At 47.4% G+C, this 26483-nt stretch overlaps 1 protein-coding gene across 3 annotated transcripts in view; it reads right to left on the minus strand.

The window, feature by feature from the left end:
• The window catches only part of ZZEF1 (zinc finger ZZ-type and EF-hand domain containing 1), a 3309810-nt gene that overhangs the window by 2328737 nt on the left and 954590 nt on the right, over positions 1-26483 (minus strand). For all 3 annotated transcript variants that reach the window (XM_069614719.1, XM_069614718.1, XM_069614717.1), the window contains exons 18-19: positions 11859-11973; positions 3773-3932 (exon numbers count right to left, since the gene is read on the minus strand). In XM_069614719.1, coding sequence (XP_069470820.1) covers positions 3773-3932; positions 11859-11973 — 275 coding nt within the window. The remainder of the gene's footprint in view (positions 1-3772; positions 3933-11858; positions 11974-26483) is intronic.

Raw genomic sequence — 26483 nt, forward strand, 5'->3', positions numbered from 1 at the left:
CTGCGGAGCCGTAATCCGTAGAGGGTTGAACTTCTGTGCACGGCACCAGACGGCAAACCTCTTCCACTTATGGCCGTAGCATTTCAGTGTTGATGAAGCCCTGGCCTTGGCAAGCACCTCCTTGCAGTCCGCCGGAAGATTGTACCCACCAAACTCAGGCGTCCTGCGATGGCACCAGGCAGGACTTTGCATAGTTTATCAAGAGCCCCAGGTCCGTGAGCAGGCGGACGGTCCTCACTGTGTGCTTGACGATGAGTTCCCTTCACTTCACTCGGATGAGCCAAATGTCCAGTTAGGGGTAGACGTGGACCCCCTGCAGGTGCAGCCACACCGCCACCGGCGCCAGGCACTTGGTGAAGACCCTTGGCGCCGACTTCAGCCCAAAGGGAAGGGCCTTGAATTGATAGTGTTGCCCCTGGACCACGAAGCGTAGAAACTTTCGATGCCCCTTGTGGATGGGGATGTGAAAATAAGCATCCTCCAGGTCCAGCAACGACAAAAAATCCCCTTCCTCTAGTTGTCCCAGCACGTGTTGGAGGGTGACCATCCGAAACTTCTGGGACTTGATGTATTTGTTGAGGCGGCGGAGATCCAGGATGTGCCGCCAACCACTAGCCTTTTTCCTGATGAGGAAGTACCCTGAGTACACTCCGGAGCCCTGCAGCCTCTTCTGGACGAGTTCTATCTTGCCTGGCCAATGGTGGAACGTAGGGACACTTCCTTTGGAACGCCAGCGTGTGTCCGTGGGCCAGGGCGTCCAGCACCCAACAGTCAGTGGAGATGGACTTCCACACGCCGACTAAGTTCGCCAGCCGGCCTCCCACCGGGTTGCTCGCGTAGGGGCCCTAACGTCACGGCCGGTTCAGTCCTGCTTTGTCGTGGACGATCCACTTTGGGGGCCTTGACAACGATTTCCTATGGCTTTGCTGCAGACCTGTAGGCTTCCTGGGCCGAGGAACGGGAGGGTTGATGGTACGAAGAGAAGTTGCCACCGAATCCTTTGGAGGCACCATGGGCATTGCCTCCGGAGGCCCGAAAGGACGGCCGTCGCTGTTGGTGTGACCAAGGCACAAACCGTCTCGGTATCTGCCTTGATGGCTTGCAGAGATTCGTTCACTGTCTTGTTGAACAAGTTGTCCCCGTCGAAGGGCATGTCCAATACCCTCGTCTGGACATCCTGATGGAAATTGGTGGCCTCAAGCCAACCACGCTGATGAAAGCAAACGCTGTTGCCCATCTGGCGGAAGCCGGTGTCGGCGATGTCCGTGGCCACCGTGATGGCATGGTCCGATGCCACCTCGCCTTCTTGTAGGATTTCAAGGGCCCGGCCCTCTTGTCGTCCGGAAGTCCAGGAGAGGGGCGATTTTAAACCAAAGCTCCCTGTCGTAGCGGGCCATGATGGCAAGAGCGTTGGCTGCCTTAATGGTAGTTGCCGCCGACGAGATGACCCGTTGTCCCATGGTGTCTAGCTTCTTTGCCTCGCCGTCCGATGGGGAAGTGGAAGTCAATGCTGCCGACCCTGCAGATTTCTTCCTGGCCGCCGCCGAGATTACAGAGTCATGGGACGGATTGGATCTGAGACACTTCAGTGCAGAGTCTGGCAACCTGTATTTCTTCTCGTACCGGTCTCTTTTTGCCGGGGCCAAGGACGAGTTCTTTAGCGTGATCGAGAGCACAGTGTTCCTCTTGGCCTCTCGGCGCCGATAAATAAATCCCTCCTTCTGTTCCTCAGGGTTCAGTTGCAATAGCTCCGAGGCCCTAGAGATCATGGCATGGAACGAGCCAATCTCGTCGGGTGGAGAAGCCCTGGGTAACGGCGACGGGAGTTCTGTTCCATCGTCGCCGCCATCGTCCGTCCCCGTCATCTCAGCCTGCTTCTCGTCCCTTGGCAGAGGGGATGGAGGTGAAGGATGGCAGAGTGGAGGCGGGTGGACTCGTCTCCGCTTAGGCGGTGGGCCCCCTGATGGTCCAGGCGCCGCTGGATTGTGCGTCGGGGGCACAGGCATCCTTGTCCTGATCTCTGAACACAGGGTGTGCAGAGCTTGTAGGATGTCCGTCGAAATGTCCGTCGGTGGTGGCAGCGGTTGCGACGGGAGTGTCAGCAGCGGCGTGGTGTCCTCCAGTTCCTCACCGTCCTGCTGCCCCTCGTCGGTTCCCTCGTCGCTTTCCACATCCGCCTCGTCGGGGTCCTTCCCGTAGGACCTGGCCACGATGAACTCTGTCAGGCACTGTATTCAGGCCCGAGAGCTTCTCCTCCTCTGCGATATCTGAGTCCGGCAGGACTATCATGCTCCCCCCCTCTTCTTCTCGGCCAGGGGCGACGGCCTCGGGGAGATGATCAGCATCGTCTTCACGAGAGTCTTTTCAATGGGCAGGAAAGATGTTTCCCTCCGAGTGGGCAGGGAAACTCTCGTCTTGGGGGTCGTCTCCACTGGGACCGCATCGGCGGCCTTCGCCAGGGACGCCACCACTCCCTCAATAGATGCCTTAGCCTGGTGAACTTGGGCCTTCATGACCTTGGCCGCGCCTGAGGCCTTCACTGTGTGGGGAGGGTCAACTCCTCGCTCCCTCATGGCTTTCTCTGTCCGAGTCGACCAGGCCTTCTCCAGAGGTTTACCCTGGTGGTCTGACTTCTTTTTCTTCACTGAGCCGGAGCGTTGGCTCGTGGTTGACAGCGTCAGCGATGATGCACCCGGCCTGGCTGCTGCGGAGCCCGTAAAAACGGCGCTCCCGGTGCCCGCGGACTTGCAGTGCTTTGCCTTATGTTGGGCCCCCGTCGCCGGAGCACCCTCAAAGGTCTTAGAAGACTGCTCAGATTTTCTCTTGGGAAAAGTATACTGCCGGGTCTCACCCGCCGCCGGGATCTTCGTCTGCAGCCTCTCGGAGAGCCGCGTGCGCCGGTCCGTCATGCTGGGTGGCACCATGTCCTTGCAGAACGCACAGGCCTCCTCCACGCGCAAGCTGTCCGAATGTAGGCAATAAAGGCACAGGAAGAGCCCATCGTCCAGGAAGATATTTCGCAGCCCGCATCCTGGGCAGATCCTGAACAGAGGCATCGATTCTCCTTTATCCTCGGCCATGTCCATGTGGTGTAGGCCTTCAAGAATCTTCTTGAATCCTCCAAGAAGGGAACACGACAAAAAATAAATAAATAAATAAATAAACAAATCGCCCTTGAGGGCCGTAGAAAGTTCTGAAGAATGGGTCCCCGTTAGTCGGCTGATGGATCGATGGAGCTTGAGGCTCGATTGACCAAAAAATAGAGCAAAACTCTAAGAAAAATCGCAAAACACAGTAAAAGCTCGAGAGCTATAGCACAAGGACTCCCAACACTTGAACGTGCGGTAAAAATCTGAAGATGGCTGCCAGAGGAGGGGCTTGAGTAGAGGGTAGTCATTGGCTGGGGGCAGTATGACCCAGAGACCAGTGGTTGGTTGTTAGGAGAAAGACCGTTCAGAAACAAAACTAACTGATTTTTTCTTTACCGAGGATTCCCAGCCTGACGACGGGGAATGTTCATGAGCATGTGCATCCATGCCAGAACCCATGCTAGAGAATTAGCATTACCAGTGGCAGTCAATGGGTGGGTAAATATTCTAAACATCCACAAGGTGTTTGTCTCTCCTCACATGCCATTCCCTCTCCTGTCTGTACTTCAATGCAATAGTTTTGGCTTAAAGGTGGCATTTAAGCGCAACCTAATAGCCCCAACTAAAAACGAAAGCAAAACAGGTTAATCAGTATAGTAGGATACACTACGTGTGGCACTTACATTTTACAAGAATCTCTCTGGCAAGGTGCTGGATTGTGGATTCACTGGTTTTAAGTTGCAAGTAGCACCATGAAAGAAGGCTGCCCTGCACCGCCCAGAATAAAGAAAAGATAACAGAGCCAGAGTCCTTTTGGGGAACATCAGTCATCATTGTTTTACACTGTAAATAAAAGAAAGAAATTCTGTCATTAATAACGCTTCCATTTATTCATGATCACCAGATCTGTGAGAATCAAATCTTGCCATTAAATCTTGTAAGAGGAAGTTATGCTTCATAGTTTGATGGACTGAACATGCTACTCAAAATAGTGACCTCACTACAGAAGGCCATTTGAAAAATGTCAAGAGCCCTGCCTATTCTTTCTGAATGAGAACATCCTGGCAAATGGATATGGCATCAGGTAATAATATATAAGGTTGCCGGGATACGTCTCTGGCGACATTATATAGGTGACCGGGGCAGTCCCCCGCTCTCATTGAAAAAAAAAAAAAAGGTTTTGGGGGTTGCAGGGGTGTCCCCCACATGTTCCATGTAACAATGTTGATCCGTTGGTCGTCCCATTCAGCTCTACCATTAGTAAATATCTCCTATGTGTATGACGTTGACCTACCCTACCTGAAAATGCATCATGATCTTACTGTCCATTAACTACAGTATGAAATGTTTCTTATTGAAATGAGAGATTCAAGCACATTGTAATCCGCTGCAATATCAAATACACCTTAACCTATTGTGTATGTAAAATAACCTATCCTTCAGTGTAACCAGAGATTCAAGCTTTACTGTAACCTATGCCATGATACCCATGGGTTTGGGCGTATAATAAAAGCAATAAATAAAATAAAAAATAATAAATGCAATAAATAAATGTCTGCAAAAAAACGGGAATTTTTCGGCACATTTTTTGCATCGCAACATTTTTGCGGGGACATTATCACATGGAACCATGGATACAGTTAATATTATTTTCAGCCTTCTCACACCCTGCCCCTTTTGTCTTGAATTGGTTACTTATCTGTAACACCTGGGTCCTTGTCATTATTGGTGACTAAAACAAGATTACAACCCCCTCAATAAGGGAGTGTCTTAGAAATAAGTTAAAGGGAATTCCCACAATACTGGATTTTTGATAACACCAAAAAAGGGGAAGACCTTCTGGTGTTCCACCATGTGTTAGCTTCACTTTTTTGTACCTCAAGAAGAACTAGGCTGCTACTACTTTAAAAAGATGTTTGTCTGCACTTAAGATGCAGTGCTGTGTCACCGATCTAAAAAAGGGATAGAAAAGCAAACAAACATTTCTAACTAACATATACACTTAAAGGGCTTTCAAAAAGCCATTATCTATCCCAGCTTGACAAATGGAATACGTTCAGGGTGGGGATTCTTTATGTCTTTAATCTATCTACTCCCAAGTGTGTATTCATGTCCACTACTGATAACTCAGTTAAAACATTGTTGCAAAGACAGGGTTTCGCAAAAATAATAAAGGCTATCCCATCAAATAAAGGTCTTCTTGCGGGACAATAAAAGTGAAGCTAACGCATGACTAAATAGGACTGCCGGCTTAAATTTAAATTGTGTTAATTCTTTAGTAAAATCTTTTCGCTCACCATTTTACATAAGTACTCTCTACCACTACAGTATGTAAAATAGATGACTGTTCTGTCATCCCGGAAGTCAGGTTGTTAACATCACAAAACCATTCCTACTCCAAAAACTAGAGATTTAAGAGGATTTTCACTTTCAACATTTATTTCATATGCATTCCTTATATACACATAGACACACAGGTTCAACATGTATACATGAAAGGTTTCAGGATCCGCCCCCTTCAAATTCTTCCATCAATCGAGAACACAAAATAGTGTTTTCCTGCAAAATTCACTCATTTTTAATTTGTAACCTCATTTACATACCACCATGCTTTTAATACAGTTATTTATATTATGCACTGTAACTCGGTGACATATATTCTCAGAATAGTGACAAAAAAGTTAATCAATTCCAAAATTAGGGCAATGCCATGAGGAATCTGGGACAAGACAGATGTAGAATCAGGCTCCGGGGCATGTCATTTAAAATTAAATGTAGCACATCCAGAGCCTAGCCTTTTACTCAACTGCACACACACTTTACCATAAAACTGAGCACCCTCCTAACCCACGACGCGAGGATCACTAGGGGGGTGTTCAAACAGTAAAAAAAACTAGCAAAGAATAACAGTACTGTCTTCAAAGAAAGACTTCAGGTCATGCCTTTGCTGCAAATCAGCAGCAACAGGAGCAGTGTGGCTTGGGAACAATGAAGGCCCCAACCCCTCATCATTCGAGGTCAGAAGAGAAAGACAAGAAAAAGAAGAAACGTTACCACAGGAGCCATTCCTCAACTTCCAGAGGTTGCTTCGCTTCCTCGCTGAGGAAGCTTAACAGGCATCAATCGAGGAGTCTGGTAGCCCTGAATTTCTCAAGACATCTTCCTTTGAGCAATACGTTTAATATTTTTTTAACAGGCTAAGGAAAGTATATAAAAGACTCTTCAGGAGATTAAAAAAGACAAGTGCTGATACCACTCCTACACACCTCCAAGCTCTTACCCCAGTGGAAAAGATTTATAGACAGAAAGGTTGTCTAAGGCGCCAGTGCCTTCGATCTCGTTGGCTTTGGTGTTGGAAACACTGCTGAAAAGTAAAGACAAGGTTACCAAGAACCTGGAAGTGTCTGCTTACGACACAGAAAGCATGGGAAACTGCGCTGACTGTCTGTATGGAGAAGCTTGGTAGAGGAGCAATTTTGATGGCATCTGACAGTTCACTTTATCAGACATGCAAGAGGTAAGTTCAATTCAGACCTTTTCAATACATCTTTGAAGAAGCTGAGCAAGAAGGGGCTTCTCCAGCCAGACTTCCAACTGTTTGGCATACCTAGACAATCACGGCTCTTGGACACCCAATACAGTGAATCACTTCTACAATTGCAAAATAACTTGCAGGTGGTTTAGCATCCTCTGAATCAGAGATAGACTGTGAGCCTATATCAGCTCTGCACCAGAATTGTGGCTGCTACAGGGCTACCTTCCTATTCAGCTGAGGTAGGAACGACGTGAGGGCCCAGAGGACTGCCTGGTGTTCCAAGATGTTGATGTAGAAGTTATTTTCTTCTGGGAGGCAAAGGCCCCTGGTGTGGGACTTTCCGGTGTGGGCCCTCCACCTTCCAGGGAAGCGTCTGTGGTGACCTTGACCTTCAATGGAGGTATCTGGAAAGGAGCCCCTTTCGTGAGATGTGGGTGTGCTCCCCACCATCGTAAAGCTTGTCAGAACTTCTGGTTCAGATCGACCTTGTCCGTCCAAGTGCCTGTGATCTGCAGCCACTGTGCATCCAGAAACTCTGAAGTCTGCAAAACGGGACAAAGTGAATGCAGGAGGACATCATGCACTACAACGATATGAGGGCTTGCAGGATGGGCGCTACACTTCCCCCCAGGATGGCTGTCACCATCTCCTCTAAGGGGGTTGCCAAGCATGCAAACATGCTGGGGCGGGCGCACAGAAACAGAACGTTCTGCAATGGCGCCACGCAGAACATTGGATGGTTGATGGAGAATCCGAGATCTGTCAGCAAGTGAATGGTCTCTGTGGTGTGCTGGATTGCTAGCGGGTGAAAGCGGTAGCGGATCAGTCGTCTAGATCAGGGTAGATGTGGATTCCCTTGAGGCATAGATGCGCTGCCAAAATAGCCAAACACTTTGTGAACACTCAGGATGCTGACTGTAAGCCAAAGGGAAGGGCCTTGAAATGATAGTGCCGTCCCTGGACAATGAACCGTAGGAACGTCCAATGTTTTGCGTGACTGGGGACATGAAAGTAGGCATCCTTCGGGTCCAAGGTTGCCAGGAATTCCCATTCCTCCACTGGCCGAGCATGTGCTGCAACGTGACCATTCTGAACTTCTGGGATTTCAAGTACTTGTTAGGGCGTCTTAAGTCTAGGATTGCCGCCATCCCACTGACTTCGTCCGTACCAGAAATTATCTGAGTACACTCCAGAGCCCCGGAGGCACTAGGGCGTGGGCTCTATCGCCCCCTTTCTTAACATGGCCTGAACCTCCTGCAGCAGCTGGGCCATGTGTAGTTTTTGACACGCCACAGGAAGAAGGAGAGGACACCGATGTTGGAATTTCAAGGTGCGACTCTGATAGAGAACGTACAGCACCCATTTGTCTGTGGTGATGGTCTTCCAATTGTCAACAAAGTTCGCTAGCCAGCCACCTACTAGGGTGCAAAAGTGGCAGCTCAGGTACAAGGCCGGTTCCGGTCTGCTTGGGCGTCTGCGTCCTGGCATGCGGGTAACAACAACGCTGATCTCTGCTGCCAAAGGCTTGCGAGCTCCCTCTGTTGGCCTCCTGGGTGGTAGAGCGGGAGGGCTGGTGATAGGGTGCAGAGTATCCCTTGAAGGAGCAGCCTGATTTCCCTCTGGGGGAACGAAAGGATGATGATCTCCTCTGCCTAAGCATACCCAGGGACGGTACAGTCTAGGTGCCGGTCTTAATAGACTGGAGCATCCCGTCCACGCCTTCCAGAACAAATTGTTCCGGTCAAAGGGCATGCCCACCACCTTGGACTGCACATCCACCACCTTGGACTGCAAGTCCACCCTGAAGTCCATAGCCTACAGCCAACCTTGGTGCTGAAGGGCTACTCGGTTGCCCATACGGCAGAAACCAGAGTCCGCGATATCCAGCGCCACCATGATGCCATGGTGCAAGCTCGCCTCATCCTCTTGGAATAGGGCCAGGACATCCCTCCTCTTGTCCTTTGGCAGGAAGTACAGGATTGGCCCAAGCTTGCACCAGAGTTCCTAATCATACCGGGGCAGGATGGCCACAGCGTTGGCAGCTTTGAAGTTTGAAACCACAGTGCCAATGATGCGCTTCCCCACTGCATCTAGCTTTTTCCCCCTCTTGGTCTGGGGTAGCCATGGATGAGGATGAGGATGATGGGTTCGCCGAGCGCTTCTAGGCGTCAGTAGACACCATGGAGTTTGAAGAAGGCTGTGATCTCAGGCACCAGGGGGCCTGAGTCCGGCACCCTGTACTTCTTCTCCAATCTCTCTCGTTTGGAAGGGGCAGTATTCAGCATCTTCAACAGTTCCAAACCTTCCACCCAAACATCGTACGGCAGTGGGATTGACATGAATGTCTTCCGAGAAGATTCCCAGTGCTGAAAAGGAACACTTCCTTCTTCTCTTCCAGGCCCTCGACAGCCTCCTATGGAAAGAACTCACTGTCAGGGGGTGACGCCCTGGCGGGCTCATCAATGCCCAGAGGCTCACCATCAGAAAGCATATAATCTTCAAACTCATCCGTATGAGTTGCAGCCATGTCCATGTTGATGGGCAGGGGCACCTCCCTCATTGGGGGTCAACAGTGTCCAGGGTGGTGCTGGTGACGTCATCAGTGTCTTGACCCCGATGGGCTAGGTTGCCATTTTGGCCTTGTAGGGCTTGATGAGTGCCTTGATCGTTGTCGGCTCGGTCTAGGAGTACTCCTCACTGGGGACCTCAAAGGGCTATGGGCTGGTCCAGGAACTGGGGCAGCTCAGAGCCTCTGCTGCATCTCTGTTGCATCTCTGACACCAGGGTGTTGAGGGTAGTCAAGATGTCCAAAGACAAGTCCCTTGAAGTTGGCTGAGGCATGACTGGGCTCGCAGGTTCTGTGCCGAAACGTGGACCAAATGGTAGATCTGGCTTCCCCCTCAGTGATTACTCCCAGAATATGGGGACGTGGCCTCACTCATGATCCAAATACTAATCCTCGGGCAGGTGATACTCGTCAGAGCTGGTCTATGTTAGTGGGATCTTCTCAGAGACCTCTTCAGACTTTCCTGGGACACAGTCCCTGCCCAATGGAGAAAATTCCTATGACGCAGCAGCTCCCTCAATCTTGCAGAATCCTTAGGGAAAGAGGCTATGATGGGAGCCTGTTCTCGCGCAGGTGCCTCCTTAGGAGCAGCAGGCACAGCGGTCAGCGGGCATAGAAGTAAAGACACCCGTGGCATAGCCGTCGTCTTCACCGTGGACACCACAGTGGTAATGGCCCCTCCACTTGGCAAAGTAACGATTGATGATGTCGGGCCCGGTGGCGGCAGCCACTTTGGTCGTCGACGAAACAGACGTCTTGGAGGACCAAGTGTTCGTCGACGATGACAAGGCCTTGGAAGACAAAGCTGTCAACGGGGTGTTGGGCCTTTCCTTCACTCCCTTGTCCTTGGAAGAGGAACAGTGCTTTGAAGGGATCAGGGATTTCCTCGAGCACAGCACCCTCCGCCCACTGGCAGGCTCAACGTGCACAGAGATCAAGTCCTTCCCAAACGGAATCCCAAAGCATACCTGGCAGGATCTGTAGCATGGTGTTTGGCCTTCTTTTGGACCCTCTGTGCAGAGGCATCTTCAAAGGATCACAACCTCTTTTCAAAGGGAGCACGCTCATGGGACCAGCCAGTCCTGGATGAGGCACGACTGTATCCAGAAGCCGAGTCAGAGGCCTTCCCCAACTTGATCCACGCTGCTAACCTGCGGTAGAGGTCCTTCTTTGTCTTCGTCAGAAAACTACAGCAATTCCTGCATCCCTCCTCATCATGGTCTGGATGCAGGCAATATAGGCACTCGAGGTGCTGATCCTCGATGTAGATGTTTGAGTACACACATGGCACAGAGTTTGAAGAGACTCCTCTTCTCCTCTGACATCGCTGAGGTGCGAACTAGGGCCAAGCCTGGGCCTTCCGAAAACCTCGATGGAAGTTGATATTCGCCGACAGTTGGTCCCCGCTGCCGGTAGTCGAGCGGCAGTTGAAGATGGAATGTCGATCAGAAAGCACTACATTTATAGAAAAAAACTCAAAATATTAAAAAAGGCTTGAAGAGCGAGATGAGAGGACTCCCAGAACAGAAAAGTGCGGTAAAAATCTGAAGATGGGCACCAGGGGTGGCTGTTAAGGAGACCACTGTCATTGGATGGGGGCAGTATGAACCAAAGGACAGTGATTGGTTATAGAGTAGAATTCAGTTTTCAGCTAAAGCAAAACAGTTTCTTTTTTTGAGGATTCCCAGCCTGATGACTTTATGAGCATGTGAATCCATGACAGACCCCATGCTGGGGAAGCGAGTTATCCTTCGTGTCCATGGTGACTTCTTTTGTTATTCTAGTATCCCTGCTTTGCTGACCTTCATCCACCAGATCAGACAGTTCCCTCACTCACAATCTCGCTCTCTTCAAAGGACACACTGAAAAATTAGGATCAGGGAGTGGCAATTTGGGATTTTAAAGGTGGTGCTGCTGGGAATGACCGCCATACCCATAGGGACAAGAAGATGTCAGAACGTGGAGATTTCTCAGTTAAAGTGATCGCATTCTCCTAGGTATTGAAGCCCACTGGTATAAGACCAGCATTTGTCAGGAGAGTGCAGCCGTGGGCCAAACACTGCACCCTAGCACCGGCAGACTGAAGCTAGTGAGTCAGAGGCCTAATTGTCCCCTCAGTATAAAATCAATGCAGCACAAATGTTGCAGGTTTTGGACCTTCTGACTGTGGTACAGAAATGGGAGAGCTTGGCTTCACATGCATATAAACCCATGACAAACCCAATCTCAATGTACAAAATACACCGAGGACATGGGCAAAAGCACCTAACAGTCCATAGTGGCTGGTTTCAGAGTGGTCTTCGAAGTGGCAACTTGCAAGTGTTGCACTAAGTGGGCTTGTGATTAGAGGGATGGATGGAAAGCCACTTGCACAAAAAGCAGGGCCTATTTTCTGAAGGGATTTGTATGGGGGAGGTAGGAGGGTATACATGCCATTGAAGGGACAAGGAGAATTCATTGCAGAGATGCAGGTCTATTGTCACAATAATGACATAACAAAAAGGGATACTAAAGTAGGGTGCAAGTCAATATAAAAAGGTAACATGCACACTTACTCCACACCCCCTAAAAGTATTGTCATATTTTGAGTTCTACATTCTATACAAATATCAAAATGTAATAGATCACATGGACATTCACTCAAGGTACACACAATAGAAAGTATTACCTCTTTTGTTGCCACCAACAGCAGTGTTTCCATAACAGACAGAACTTTGCTAATGCTGAAATCCCCAGATGCACACTTTTCCGGTAACAGTAAAAGTCCTCCTGGATCCTGATCACTGGAAAAACACACATTTTCTTAAGTTGAAAAGGAGACAATAGATTTTCCCACGTTTTCGTAAAAGTTGACAAAATGCTTACAGCTGAGGAGTCAAAACCAGATAATGGTGTTTCCCTGTATAGCCTTTTTCTATAAATAAGGCATGCAATAAAAACAAGAATATACTCTTCATGCCATTAAGAACATGCTTTTGATGAAATGGGAAACCAACACTAATAATATATCTCATAATACATCCCTTTATACTCGATTCCATCCGCTTCCAAGAGTTGGAAATAATTGCTGGGTTAGGTGCAAAAAGAATATTTTTGGCATAAGCGATGTGATGTGGTAGTGCATCTCTCTACTTGCGCCAAGAATAGGTGGCCCTATGTACAAATGGCAATTGAATGTGTGCATCAAGAATACGCACATTCAAATGCTCTTCCCCATCGCGCCTTTACATATATGTTATCTGGGGAGAAGCGCAGGGGATTGGGGGGGGGGGGGGGGGAGTTCCCCACATTTTAAAGTGTACTCAGCATCTAAAAACAGGATGCACTTATGCAGAAAACAATGGCATCCACCTGTGCCTGTTTGGAACAGGTGCAAAGGATGCCAATCCTATGACCAGGCAATTCTTGACTATGTCCTGCAATATTTTTGTCAGGTACTGTAGATGGCCCGTAGTGGTGCACTGAGTTGGAAGATGTTTTACTGAGAGAAGGCGTTAGAGGCGGGAATATTTCTAGGTTTAATTAGTAAAAGGTGTTTTCCTTAACTGAGATTGACCAGGAATTCCCAAGCCAAATGGAGGAGCGGTGATATAGACTGATTGGTTGAAGAGGACAAAGGGTAGTCATAAGGAATTCTTTAACTGCCTTTAATCAAAGTGTTGTCCCAGGCAGGCTGTGGTTTTATAATTCCCCTATTTTATGTCTTAAACCCTACAGAATGCTGAAGGAAAAGCTAAAGGAGGATGGAGACAGAGTGATGAACAATTTCTATTGAAAAGCAAGATCTCGAGTGGAATGCAGCTTTCTAGAGAGAGAGAGACCATTGTTTAATGCAAAGCGAAGCCATAGTATTCATTGCTTGCTGCAAGTCAAGTTAGGAACTGTGGCTTGTAACTGAAGAATTAACTTACTGCTCCCATTTTCATTGTGACAAGAGAGACAGCGCCCGTGTCCGAGGACCGCGCGAGGGCCTGCAGTTTGAAAAGGAAGCCACGTGCGCGTGAGGCTGAGAAGTACGTTTTGTTGGAGAACACGCTGCGCAGTGCAGCTGAAGCATGGTTTATCAGCTCATCGCGCATCCACTGAAGTGAAAGAAGAAAACATTTGTAGTACGGATACGATGAACATAGGAAGTCATCGCCCTCGTCTCAGTACATTTCAAGAAAATAGTTAAAGGTTATGAGAAACTTGAATTAAGCAATTCCAAAGGAACAAAGGAAAGAAAAAATAATATGAAATAAAAAGGCAAATAACTTAAGTCAAACTTTTCTTCACAGTATTTGGAAAAGTACTTACAGCATAGACTAGTTTAGGGATAGTTAGTGTTAGGAATTTAAGTTAAGAGTTTTAGGACATTCAAGCATCAATTTCAAGATTTAAAGAAAGAATAGTCTTTAATAAGCATACACCTCCCAGGCTCCAGAGGAGGTTAGACAAGTGAAGAAGGGGTCAATAAGGGGGAAGGACAATTTCTTTGAAAAAGACAAGGTACAGGGATGAACTAATTATGTCATTTGTTTTGTAACCCTACTGCAGATCTCAAGAGACTAGACGAGAAAATAATCTGTTATTTTATCCACTACGCCTTTTCCTTCCCTGCTGTTGCTGACTCAGCTGTGCTATTTAGGATTGAGTTATCAACACTAGGGTGGGGTCTGTGGGATTCAGCAGCTCTTGCAGATTTGGCAAAGACCTTACTATTTTTAGGTGGAACAACAGCTGTCCCACTTAAATTTCTATCTGTTAAACAGGGATAGAAATGCTTCTTTTCACATTTCACTGCGACAGGCCAGCTACCCTAAAATGCGCTACCTGCACCCAACACCTATCTTTTGTGCTGCGTCCCACCCCAATGATATGCGCAGGTCACCTTTGAGAATAATGTGACCAGAACATTTCTGAAAAAAGTGCAAGTAAAAAAGTTGCATCCTCTGTGCTTTGGTTAATACAAAACAAGTTACTTACCCCTGGTAATGGTCTTTCGACTGGATGTTCCTCCCAAGTATTCATCATCTTTGAAATTCGATATCCAAATCATTTCGGCAGAGGGTGCTGGGCGTCGATGCAGTCGGCTCGATGAGCCTCGAGGGCCTCCGTCTTGAGGATTATCATCGAAGGGATATATTGCACGTGCAGCGTTCGTTTGCTTCAGTTCTGTTTTTCTTACAGTAGAAATACCCGCATAACCACATGATTTACCGTACTCAACTTTGAAAGAGCAAAAGCTGTAATAGCATGGGAATTTCTACTGTAGGGTAGGTTGGGAGGGCGATGAGGAATAAGTGGGAGGAACATCCAGTCAAAAGAACTTTACCAGGGGTAAAGAACTTGTTCTTCGAATGGATTGTGTCCTCCCACATATTCCTCATCTTTGATAAACGCCCAAAGCAGTATTAGATTTCGTGGAGGGTGTAAGAATTTAGTTTTAAATGGTTTTCATGAACCAAATGCAGGACTGCTTTTTCAAAGCTCCCATCCTGACCAAGGGACGACTCCAGGCAGTAATTTTTGGTGAACGTGTGAATAATAGACCACTGTGCTGCCTCACAAATACTTTGCAGGGCTGTAGAGGTGGCCATGCCCCTAGTGGAATGGGCCCTTAATCCTTCAGGAGGATCCTTGCCTGCCAGTCTGCAACATTCCGAAATTGCCAGAATGATCCTCGTGGATAAGGTCTGTTTAGTAACAGCCTGACCCAGCTTGTGGCCTGTATAGCCAATGAAAAGCTGATTATCTATACAAAGTTTTGATAGCCTAGATATGTAAAAGCTTGGAGCTCTGCAAGGGCCCAACCTATGTAATCTCTCCTTCTCCTTGCCAGGATGAGGTGGGGGATAAAAAGAAGGTTAAACAATTTTCTGCCCTATGTGAAAATCAGAAATAATTTTGGGTAAGAATGAAGGCTTAACCCTCAGAACAACCCCATCCTTATGGAAGACCGTAAAGGGTGGCTTGGATGAAAGTGCATGCAATTCACTCACTCTACGGGCTGAAGTTAGAGCTACCAAGAGAATGGTTTTAAAAGTGAACAACCTTAATGGATATGAATGTAAAGGTTCAAAGGGTACACACATAAGAAATGTTAGTACCAGATTAAGGTCCGAAATTGGAACCTGGAAGGGAGATGGGGGAACACATTGGTGAGTCCCTTTAGAAATGGTGTCACCAGTGGAATCTTGAAATATGAACATTCTTCTGACGAGCGCTTAAAGATGGATAGCACCACTAAATAGCCATTAATAGTTCCAACCTGGAGCCCCAGATTGGCTAAGGATAGTCGAAACGATAACTCCTCAGGTGTTTTGCTAGAAAAGGGCCACCATTCTTGTCTCTACACCAGTTGCAGAATTTGTTCCAACGGCACAAGGACTTTGTTGCTAGCCTTCTGGCCGAAAAGAAATCCTTATTAAATAATCCGGGAGGCCCCAATATTTGTATCTCAGCCTCTAAGAAACCATGCATGAAGGCGGAGTGTCTTGACCTATGGATGAGAACCCAACCCTCCCCTGGCGAGAGAAGGTCCTCTCTTTGTGGAAGACTTATTGAAGACTTATTGAAGGGCAGATGGACATTTCCAGAAGGTTCGGGTACTACATCCTCCTGGCCCAATGCGTCTCCCAAACGTTCTCAACCTCCTGATTATGTGAGGAATGACGGGGACTGTAGGAAACGCATACAGAAGTGAAAATTCCCAGTCCAACGCAAACATCTCCTAGAGCTCCTCTTGGAGGAAATTCCCTGGAGCAGAACAGGTTGCACTTCCAGTTGACATTGGTCGCGAGCAGATCCACTTGAGGGTTGTTAGGGAGAATTCTCATCTATGGCTAATTTCCCTCAACTAGTGAGTCCCCCAGCAGCTTTGCTGGACTTCTGGAGTTTATTTTTTTCCACTTGATAAGAATGAGAGCTTTTCCCCCCACTCTTACCTGTGTTTTGCTATGTGTTTCTACCTGTTTTTGTGACTGTGGACTCTGAAGTACACCACTTCAGTAGCCCCCTTCTTTTTGTGTGTTACACAGCACCTTCAGTGCCGTGGCACAGGGTTGCCTTTGAGACTTCACTCGACTCCATTACTGAGGCGACCACCGTCCCCCAGAAAAGGGTAAAGTTACCATTAACTTTACTTAGTCAATCTACCACGGATCCAGTACACCCCATCTTCCATGGAGTAGTGGAAAGGGTTAATTTGTATCCCTTTTTATCTGTACCTCCTAGAGCATTGTTTCGCTCTTTCAACATTTAGACTTGGCTGGTGGCAGTGGTATCTACCCTAACTTTTCTACCACGATTATATTAGATAAACGTGGTATTGTTCTTGGCTATTATATTAGCCTCGAACATAAACCCGCTTGACCAAATCGTCTTTCTTTTGGCTCCGGTCGGGTTTATTTGCCATTTCTTTTTGTTAAAGTCCTTCTTGTGTTTTACTTTGCGGGGCAAACTAGGTTCGCCTTCTTTGTTCACTGTCTTTTGACGGGCTTCTGCTCAGAAGCTCTCCTCAAGGCGCCTGGGTGTCTAGGTGGGCTGAATGTGCGGGAGGGTGTAGTCAACCCCTGCGCAGGGTATCCTGGGAAACCCAAGTCGCACTGTCATGATTGGCCAGGGTAGTTGTCCGGGCTGGACAACCCCCCTGCTGGGTGATTGACAGCCAGGCTGTGTGAATGGTGGTTTTTCGCATAAAAGGCAGGTCTCTTGGGCTAGAAGTCAGAGAGTCGCCACGGGAACTACAAGGAACCTAAGAGAAGCGGAAAGAACGACGGCTGCTGCAACTACCCCATCCCGGTGAAACCCTGCTGCAGTCCTGAGCTATCTTCCCTTCAACGACTTAGAGAAGATCCAGTCCGGAGTGTTCTACCCTTGAGCTTGGTGGGGATAACCAGCTCATCTTCTACAGCCAGAGGATCCTCTTCCTTGGTCGAAATCGCTGCACGCTGCTGTAGCGGTCCAGATAGCCATCTGAAGAGCCTCTCCTGTTTTTAAGGAGAACACCTTTTATTCCTCATCGCTGCTGCCGGCTTCATCCCTGTGTTGTGGAGACCCCCTTCAGACGTCCTCCTTCACAACGAAGATCCATGAATCGTGGGTGTTAGGGAGAATTCTCTGTTATGGCTAATTTCCCAAACCTAGTGAGTCCCCCAGCAGCTTTGCTGGATTTTTGGGGTTTATTTTCTTCTCCTGCTAAGAGTGAGACTCTTTTTCTCCTACTCTTAGGCATGATTTGAGTATGTCCTTTGACTGTAAATGTGTTTTATGGGCTATGGGGTGTTTTACTCCATAGGGCTTCATGTGTTTTTGGTATGTGTGTTACACAGCACCCTCGATGCAGTAACACAGGGTGTCATAGTGACCCCCAAACAGACTCCATACCCTGGGACTGACTACTGTCTCCCAGGGCAATGTAAAGTCACCTTTGGCTTTACTAGTCTCAAATTATGAACAGAACCAGTACAATCCATCATATTGTGGAAGAACGGTAGGGGTAATTCGATTGCCCCTGGGTCTGTTTTCCAAGGGGGCACTGTCCAGTCCCCCCTTGTCGAGTTTCTGGCTGGTGGCAGTGGATACCACGCAAAATATTCCTATTCCACCGGAATATTTCCTATGGGATTTTCCCAATGATTTTAAACGCACCACTTTTTGGTGCAATGTTAAAGATACCGCTGGGTTATTTATTTAATATTTATTCCCCGGTTGGGTCTTTTTGCCAGAACTCGGTTTTAAATTGGCATTTGTGTTCGCCTCTGAAACTCTAACCCAAGTCGAGCCCTTTGTTGCACTTTTTGGTGGGCTTCTCAACAGAAGCCCTCCGAATGGTGCCACTCTGTCTGGGGTCTACAGGATGAGTGGAAGGGGGATTAGGCACCCTGGACTGAGTTGCCTTGGCAACTCAAGTCGCACTCTTGTGTGATTGGCCCAGTGGTGAGCCGCCCGGCTCATCACTTATCATGTTTGAGTGACAGCTAGGCTGTTGAATGGGGGTTTTTCTGCATAAAAGCAGGGCTTTGGGGACTGGAACTTCAGAAGTCGCCACAGGACCTAAAGAAACCGAAGAGGGGAGAAGCTGAGCGACACCACCAGTGGAGCCCTGCTGTACGAACTCACCACTTCCCCGACGACAGAGGAGATGATCTTCCAGGAGAGTCTTCTTCCCTTTGAGCTGGTGCGACCAACCAGTTCGCCTTTTTCGCCTTCCTGGACGTCTCGTGGTCGAATCGCCCGTGCCAAGCACCCCGGCGGCCGGATAGCCAGGCTTCACCACTACCGCAAATAAAAGGGTCGTACCTTTTAATCGGGAAACTCCACGGCTGGTTTCTTCCCTGGCAGTGCAACGACCTCCAACTTTCTTCCTCGTCGAGATCATCTCTTCCTCTGGTTGAAGCCACGACTAGCACCCGCAGCCAGGAACAACTGCCACCGGTGGAGCTTTCTCACCATTTGAGGTACTGTGTCCCACCTGGTCTCCCTTGCAACAGATTGTCCAAGGTGTCCTCAGACCTGCTAACTTTGCCTTTCTGAACTGATCCAACCTCTTTTTGACTTTTCTGCAAAGACTGAGTGCATTTCCACTGTGTGATCTTGGGCACATTCTGCCTTGCTCTCTCCAAGAGCGGACCTGACCTATGAACTTTTTGCTCTACAGTAGACCCTGCAATTCTTGACTTGCTGTGGTTTCTTAAAAGTGTTGGTACTGTCTTATTTTCCTACTCTGCCTTTTCTCTCATTTTTAAACACATTATTGGAGGGCCCTCTACGGTTACGTGCTCACCTTTGTTTTGCTAAATAAGTGGTGTCTTAACCTAGACTTGTTGAATAATTAACTAGGGAGGTATATATACTTGTAGTGACTGTGTTTGAACTTGCTTGATTTATTAGTGCCAGTGTATTTTCATAAGTGTGTTTTTAAATAATTAATTATATACTTTTATACCAAAGCTCTGGTCAGTGTTTGCTTGTTCTACTGTATTTTTAGACCTATTGTGTATACTCTATATACTGCCTAACTCTTCTTGAAAGAAGTCTGACTGCTCAGCCACAGCTACCAGGTAAATCTAGGTTGTACAGACTGCTACCAATTGGGTTTACTGCTTACTCCTGTAGTCTTAAACTTTTTGCAGTGGTCCCTAAGGGAACTGAACAGGTTTCTGCCTAACAGTGGGTCTGTGGGAAACCAACAGGAACAACTGCCAGGGCACCAGCTGCACCTTTGGAACAAGGTACTGTGTTCTACTTGAGGAAACTGGGTGAACCCCTTTTCTTCATTTCCAAGGCGTGCCCTGGTCTTCCCACCTTCTTATAACATTTGCTTCTGAACATTGACAATATCGAAGTACTTTTTGGCTATGTTGAATCGTGAACTGTCTGACTGTGTGATCTTCGGCAACAGGCCCCAGTGTCTTTTGACCCTGGCTCTGGCCCTTTGACTTTTGAACTCCTGTCTCTGAGTGTTTCTTGATTCTGCCTGTCTAACCAAAATATTGCCTGTGATTTTTGCCTCCAACTCCCTCTGGGTATCTCAGGTGCTAAGTGTGTTTTGCCCCGGTAGCATTTCATGTCACGGATACGCGTTTATTTAGTAGACCGAACTGTCAAAAAGTGATCACAATCGTATTCACTGTAACATGTTTTGTTTGTAACACCGGTTCATCCAAATACAGGGTACTTACCTTGAGACTTACTGTACAAAGTGAATTGGTTAGTTGTAGTATATTTAACGTGTGGTTTTATTTAGGTTTAATAGAAGTGTTGTGTTTGTAACGAATGGTTTAAAAATAAATGTACTTATATTATTCTACCTGAAACCTTAAGTCAGTGTTTGCTTGAGTCACAGTAATTGTGGTCCCTTTGTGTAATCTCTGCTACTGCTCATATACTCTTGAGATAAGCCTGGCTGTTCTGCCACTGCTACCACTCTGACATAGTAGTACAGGCTTGTAACAAAGGTAAAACTTGTATTGCCACCTGTAGTCTTAATTGTGTGTAGTGGTCCCCAAGGACACTGCACAGGATTCTGCCCAACAAGGGTGTTCCCTAAAGGGTGAAGATCTCTTGAAGGACTTCCTGAGCTAGTTCCCACTCTGCCTGCTCAGAGTGTCCGGGGGAGCAGCGCTTCATAGCAGGAGAAGCAAAGCACCTAATACATTGAAACAGGTGCAGAGAGAAAAATTCTGCCTTTGCTTAAAACAGAGACAAGACAAGAATCAGGAACGGTAAGCAGCAAGAAGCTGGATGCCGTGTCGCAATGCAGGACTGACTTAAAGGGTCTACAAAGTCAAGCTGTGAATAGGGGCAAGCTGACAAAGAAAATTCCAATATGGAAAGCAACAACTGGTGTAACCTATATATAGGATACAAGTCTAACTACCCAATCTGGATTTCCAGAGAAGATGGATTGTTAAGAGTGTACAGCTCTAAGTAGCATAGAGCAGAGACCTACTGCTTGAAATAAAAAGGCAGGAAGGTCACTGATCACCCCAGGTATTAGAAGTGTGTCGAAACCCCCTGACAAAGTTCCAAAGATTGAGTCTGAGGTAAGAGGAACGGAACATGTTTGGCAATATGATTTGTAGATCTGTAAGAGGATCTGTAGAATAGTTGCAATAATTGCACAATTAGAAGCACTGAGCACGGCCACTTGTTGCACATTGCACTTTAATATTGTTTTTTAGTATATGTGTTTTAAAATGTACTAGTGTATTGTTGTTGTCTTGTTTACATGTGAAAATACTGTTTTATTTTAAGGGAAGGCTGATAAGGATTTTACTGTTTGAATATTACATTTTCATAAGAATTGATTAAGTCACATGTTTGATCTGTAGTGTTCTGATTTAACCTGTATAAGCAGTACAAGGGGGTTTGTTTACAACGAAAGTATGCTAAACCAGGGATAGGCCCCCTGCTCCTACATCAAATATACTCTGGTATCCCCCATAGTTGAAGTAAGTGCAAAATCACTCCGCCTACAAGTCCCAGATCGAAAGACTTCCATCTTGTCCCAACTGATCTTGTGACCAGAAAATCTACCCACCTTCTCAAAAGCATCCTGCAAAACCACACTACCATCACCCAGATTAGAGAGGACCACTGCCATATCATCGCATAAGATATCACCTTGATCTCTTTACGAACGTTAGGACCACAAATACCCTGCTCAATTTATGGCTGCTCAATTTATGGCCTCGATTTGGCACATTCTGAGACTTCAGATTGCAAATAAAACGCTATGTTGGCAGAGTTGGATCTCGAGGGGGGTGCTGAAGATTGGTGATGTGTTGGGTGAGGTACAGATGGTACCCTTTGCGGAACTTCGACATGTGTTTAGTTTGGGGAATAGCAAGGTGGGTCGGTTCGTGGAGTTAAGAGTCATTTTTGTCACAGAGGATAGGTATGTTGTTCGCTCCATTGGAGACAGAGCCAGATGTGTGTGCTATATTTGTGTCATCACCCCGTATGGTGACCACATTCCTTAATACAATGCCTATGGACCCTTTATTTGTTGTGACATTTCGGAGGAGGAGTGGGGGTGGGTGCAGAAGGCTGGTTTTAGGAGTAAATGGAACATGAACTTGAGTCTTACCCAGTATGGAATGGGGCCGGGGTACATCAGCTGGGCTGTATAGTGCGCCGCTAGCCAGGGTTCGAACAGGAACAGTGATATCCGAGAGATGGCAACTTAGCAGAGGCACTAGACCGGGGTGCCCCGGTCCCCGATGTTGTACATTCTGGCCCTGGAGCCCCTGGCACTATACCTAAGGCAGCAATACGACACGATAGGTATTGAGGTAGGAGGGGGAACGGCACCTGATATCCCTATATGCAGATGATTTGTTATTATACTTGAGATACCCGGAAGAAAATCTTCAGTATATTCTAAAGGTGATGGGAAGGTATGCAAGGCTGTCCGGTATAGCAGTGAATCCCCAAAAATCTAGCATTTTCCCGTTGGGCAGTTACAAGGGAACCTCTGTAGAAAGATTGCCGGTGTTACCGGTGCCATGGACTGTGGACTCCTTCCGCTACCTTGGAAGAGATGTGTACCATACGGCGGAAGAGAAACATAGACGTAATACCGAGATGGCCATTGGAAAAATCTGCAAATGTATGAGGTTTTGGGAGAAGTTGCCCTTAGCGATGATGGGACGGGGAGCGATGCTTAAGATGGTGGTTCTGCCTAGGCTTCTACATTACTTTAGTAATATTGCACATATGATTCCTAAGAGGTTCTTTGTTCAACTGAATAGTATGTGTAGGGACGTCCTGTGGCATGGTACCCGGAATAGAGTAGCGCTATGGAAGTTGCAGAATTTTCATGAGAAAGGGGGTATTAAACTACCTAATTTTGAGGTCTATTATATAGCGAGTCAATTCCAATATGTGGCCAAATGGCTTTCTGATGAAGCAACCCCTGAACTTAGATTGTTTGGGCAGGACTGTACCCCGTTTTACCTGAAGGAAATCATTTGGTTGCCAGAGTCAGAAATGAAAGAGCTCCCGGGGATGATGAGACTGGGGTGGAAAATGTGGCGTCGAGTATGTATGAGGATGGGTGATCCCCTGTTCCCCGCAGGTACCGCTGGTTGCTCTGGCGAAAGGAGATAAACCACTGAGGGTGATTATCAGAACCTACTGGGAGTCGGTTGGGCTGGTAACGTTGGGAGATATATGGCAGGAGGGGACCATCGGGTATTTTGAGGGACTTGGAGAGGCGGCGGGTTTACACGGGGGCCAATATGTTACGTATCACAGGTTGGTGCAGAAGATTCGGATAACGTGGCCTGAGACAGTATTGGCGGAGGAACCAGACACCATTATGGGGATGATATATGACACAGCTGAAGGGGGGCATGAGATCTCTAGATTGTATGAGATGGTAATGACTAAGGTTGGAAAGGAATTGACACATTTGAGATTGGATTGGGAAGCAGAGGTGGGAGCCCAAATGGAGGATGGGATGTGGGAACGGGCCCTGGGATACCACAAGAAGGTGTCTAGGAATGCCAGACTGCAGCAAATACAGCTGTATATAACGCATAGAGCGTATATGACCCCGCTGAGGATATCTAAGTTCAGAGGCGCTGGGAGACAGGTGTGCCCTAAGTGCGATGAGGAGAACGTTGATATGACACACATGTTTTGGTCATGCCCAGTAATCGAGTGTTTCTGGAGAGAAGTGGCACAAAAGCTAGCAGAGAAAGGGGTCACGCTCGCCATAGACACGGCCTGGGCCTGCATGTTGGGAGGGTTCCCTAGGCCACGAAAACTGAAGCATGTTGGGAAACTGAAAGACTTGGCGTACGTGCTTGCAAAGCGAAGGATAGCTATGGGATGGAAAAAGTGTCATTAGCCACGGGTGGAGGTGTGGTGGAAGGAATTACAGAAATGGGTGGAGGCTGAAACGGTGGTATGGCAGGAGGCAAGTAGCATGTCTTGGGAAGAAGAAATGGGTACCCTGATGGCATGGAAAGCATTGATATCTGGACTATTTGGAACAATATTAGATCCAGAGGAATCCGATGAAAATGACGCCCTGCCGCGTGTAGCAGATACTGAGTGCAAAGGACAAACAAGCTTGTGAAGGGGGGTGGTATTAGGGGGGCAGTGAGCAAAGACTAATCGATGTTAATGTAATGGTTGTGGATTGCACTGCGTGTTTGGTTTATATTGTTGGTTGTGTTGAAAAATTAATAAAATTTTAAAAAAATTTAAAAAAACTTGAGCCTTACCCAACAGAAGATTTTAGGACCTCTGTATTGGACCCTGGTGCGCGTGCACGATTTGAGTTTGTTGGACAATGCTAGGTGCTGGGCCTGTGGTAAGGAACAGGGCACAGCACATTGTTGCATATTTTGTGGTGTTGCCTTCGGCTGTGAGAATTTTGGGGTGGAGTATTATACAGGATGGCTACAATGTTATCTATGAGTTTTCTGAGGATGCCCCTGTACATTCCTTTGTTGTCTGGAAAAGTGGTGCGAAATTGCTAGGCAGTATGGACAGTGAATAGACAAAGTGTTGGTGGTGGCGGCGGCAAAACAGGTTTTGAAACTGGAAAACGGGGAAAATGCACCAGGTGGAGGGTTGGTTGAATGATTTACGGGTCTTGTCAGACTTTTGAAAGAGTTTTGTTCCATAGGCAGGATCGTGGCGATCTTTATCTGGAACTTTGGACGCCCTTTAACTGTTTGTATGATTAGTGGTGGTTGCTTTGTATTCTGCAATGTTTGGGTTAGTGGTGATGGTCCTGGGTGGGTGTGTTTTTGTTTTTATTTTTTTAATATGTTTGGTTGTATTCACATTTGGGAAGGGTCGGTTTGGTTATGGCTTGCTTCATGATTTTCTTTTTTTTTTAGTGTAAAACAGTTTTTGGAACTTTGAGGGAATTCATATAGGCTGATAAGAGCATTCTGTTATTGCCAGTGATGATTTATCCCTAATGTTACGTTGTATTTTATATGTAACAAATGTGTAAAATCTGTAGATTAAGAGATCTTTTTTTCTTTCAAAATATCATTTTATTGTGTTTTTAAAACAAAAATGAAGTCCAACACATTATGTCAAACAAAATAATATCGAGAGGGAATTACAGAGACGAGCAGCATTAGACATTAAAACAGTGCATCAGCAGAGATGTAGCGTTCCATCAAGTACATTCATCATAACATTTATTTATTGGCGGGTATCACTGGTGGGCTGTTGAAGAGTTTTAGTGATCCTTTCTGGGCTTGGTGCAACAGCAGGTGTTGTGGCCTATTCGTGGTTCTGGGGTTCTCAGCATGGTTGTGAGTCCTGTGGATATGCTCTCCAGAGGGTGGTTGTCAGTGGAGGGTAGGGCTTTAGAGAGGGGATGTGGGAGGGGCACGGGGGGTGTGGGGAGAGACCGGGGTAGGGGGTTAGTGCTTCGTGCACCACCAGAGTGCAGGGGCTTGGCAGGCCGTTCCCGGAAATTGATCAGCGTAGTCTAGGAAGGGTGACCACGTGCTATAGAATCTTCCCATGTTTCCCAAGCGAGTGGCAGTTATTCTTTCTGTGACTGCTGTGTCCCAGCATTTCGCCCACCACATAGAGTGCACCGGGCCCTCAGACTGTTTCCAAAGCCGGACTATGGTGATTTTGGCTGCCAAGGTCCGCCAAGTGCCGTGTCAGTGGGAATCCCCCCTTGCCTGTGTCCCACAGCAGAACGATTCCTGGGTCCCATGGAATTGTCAGTCGGATCTGTCCTAGAATCTCTTTCCAGAATTGGGTAGACTTTGGGCAGGACCATAAGAGATGTAGTAGTGAGCTCATTGTTTGACAGCCCCTCCAACACTGTGGCAGTTTTGCTGGGTTACTCTTGTTTAGGATTTCTGGGGATGGATACCACCTATAGCATACCTTCACAGCCCCCTCCTTATTCGTAATACATTTAGAGCTCATGTGCATTCTGTGCCAAATGAGACCCCAAACTTCCAGCCCCAGTTCTCATCCCAGGTCCCTTTCCCATTTGAGCATGTAGTTTTCCTTCTTGTTTGGATCGGATTTGTCTAGGAGTCTATAGAGGAGTGACATTTTCACTTTAGGGGCCAATGCTTTTAGGGTGCGCTGAAGCGCACTGAGCTCCCTGCCCCGTGTGCTTTTGTCTTGTGACATCCAGCTGGAATTTTGTCTTGCACTCCTCAAATGTTTATCGAGCCCGTTGACAAAAAAGTCTGCTAATTGATTTAGTCCCTCTTCCCTCGACATACTAAATCTCATCTGGCTGGTCCCGGGGTGAAGTCAGGGTTGTTCCACATCAAGGTCAGGGGTCCCAGTGAGCCCCGATTGCCCCATTTGCGAGCCGCCCTACTCCAGCACTTAACCGTGTTTTTGGTGGATGTTAAGGGGCCTGTGTTTGGGGTGCCCTGGGGCATTGCAATTGGTGGTAGAATTGCAAGCGGCGCTAGGCTCCATGCTTCCTCTATTTTGTTCCATCAGGGCTGGTTAGTGGTTGCCTGCCATGCAAAGGCCTGTGAGAGTTGTGATGCAAGACAGTATCTGGCAATGTCCAGCACCCCAAGGCCTCTCGCCCCTCGAAGCATGATTCGCTTGGCCATTTGTTTTTTTTTCCCTACCCATACATATTTTAGTAGACCTTTTTGTAGCTTTTGGAGCTCTCTCTCTCGGTGATGGTGACTGGGAGGACGAGACTAGACTATGGTAGATTAGTCATGGGACCAAGTTCATTTTCAGGGCAGTGATTCTCCCTAGCTATGACACTTCTTGTTTGTGCCAGCGCTCCATGTCGTTACGCAACTGTCTGAATAGTTGCAGGAAGTTAGCCCGG

Source organism: Ambystoma mexicanum, chromosome 9 (assembly GCF_040938575.1).
Source record: "Ambystoma mexicanum isolate Mex_15411 chromosome 9, UKY_AmexF1_1, whole genome shotgun sequence".
NCBI lineage: Eukaryota > Metazoa > Chordata > Amphibia > Caudata > Ambystomatidae > Ambystoma > Ambystoma mexicanum.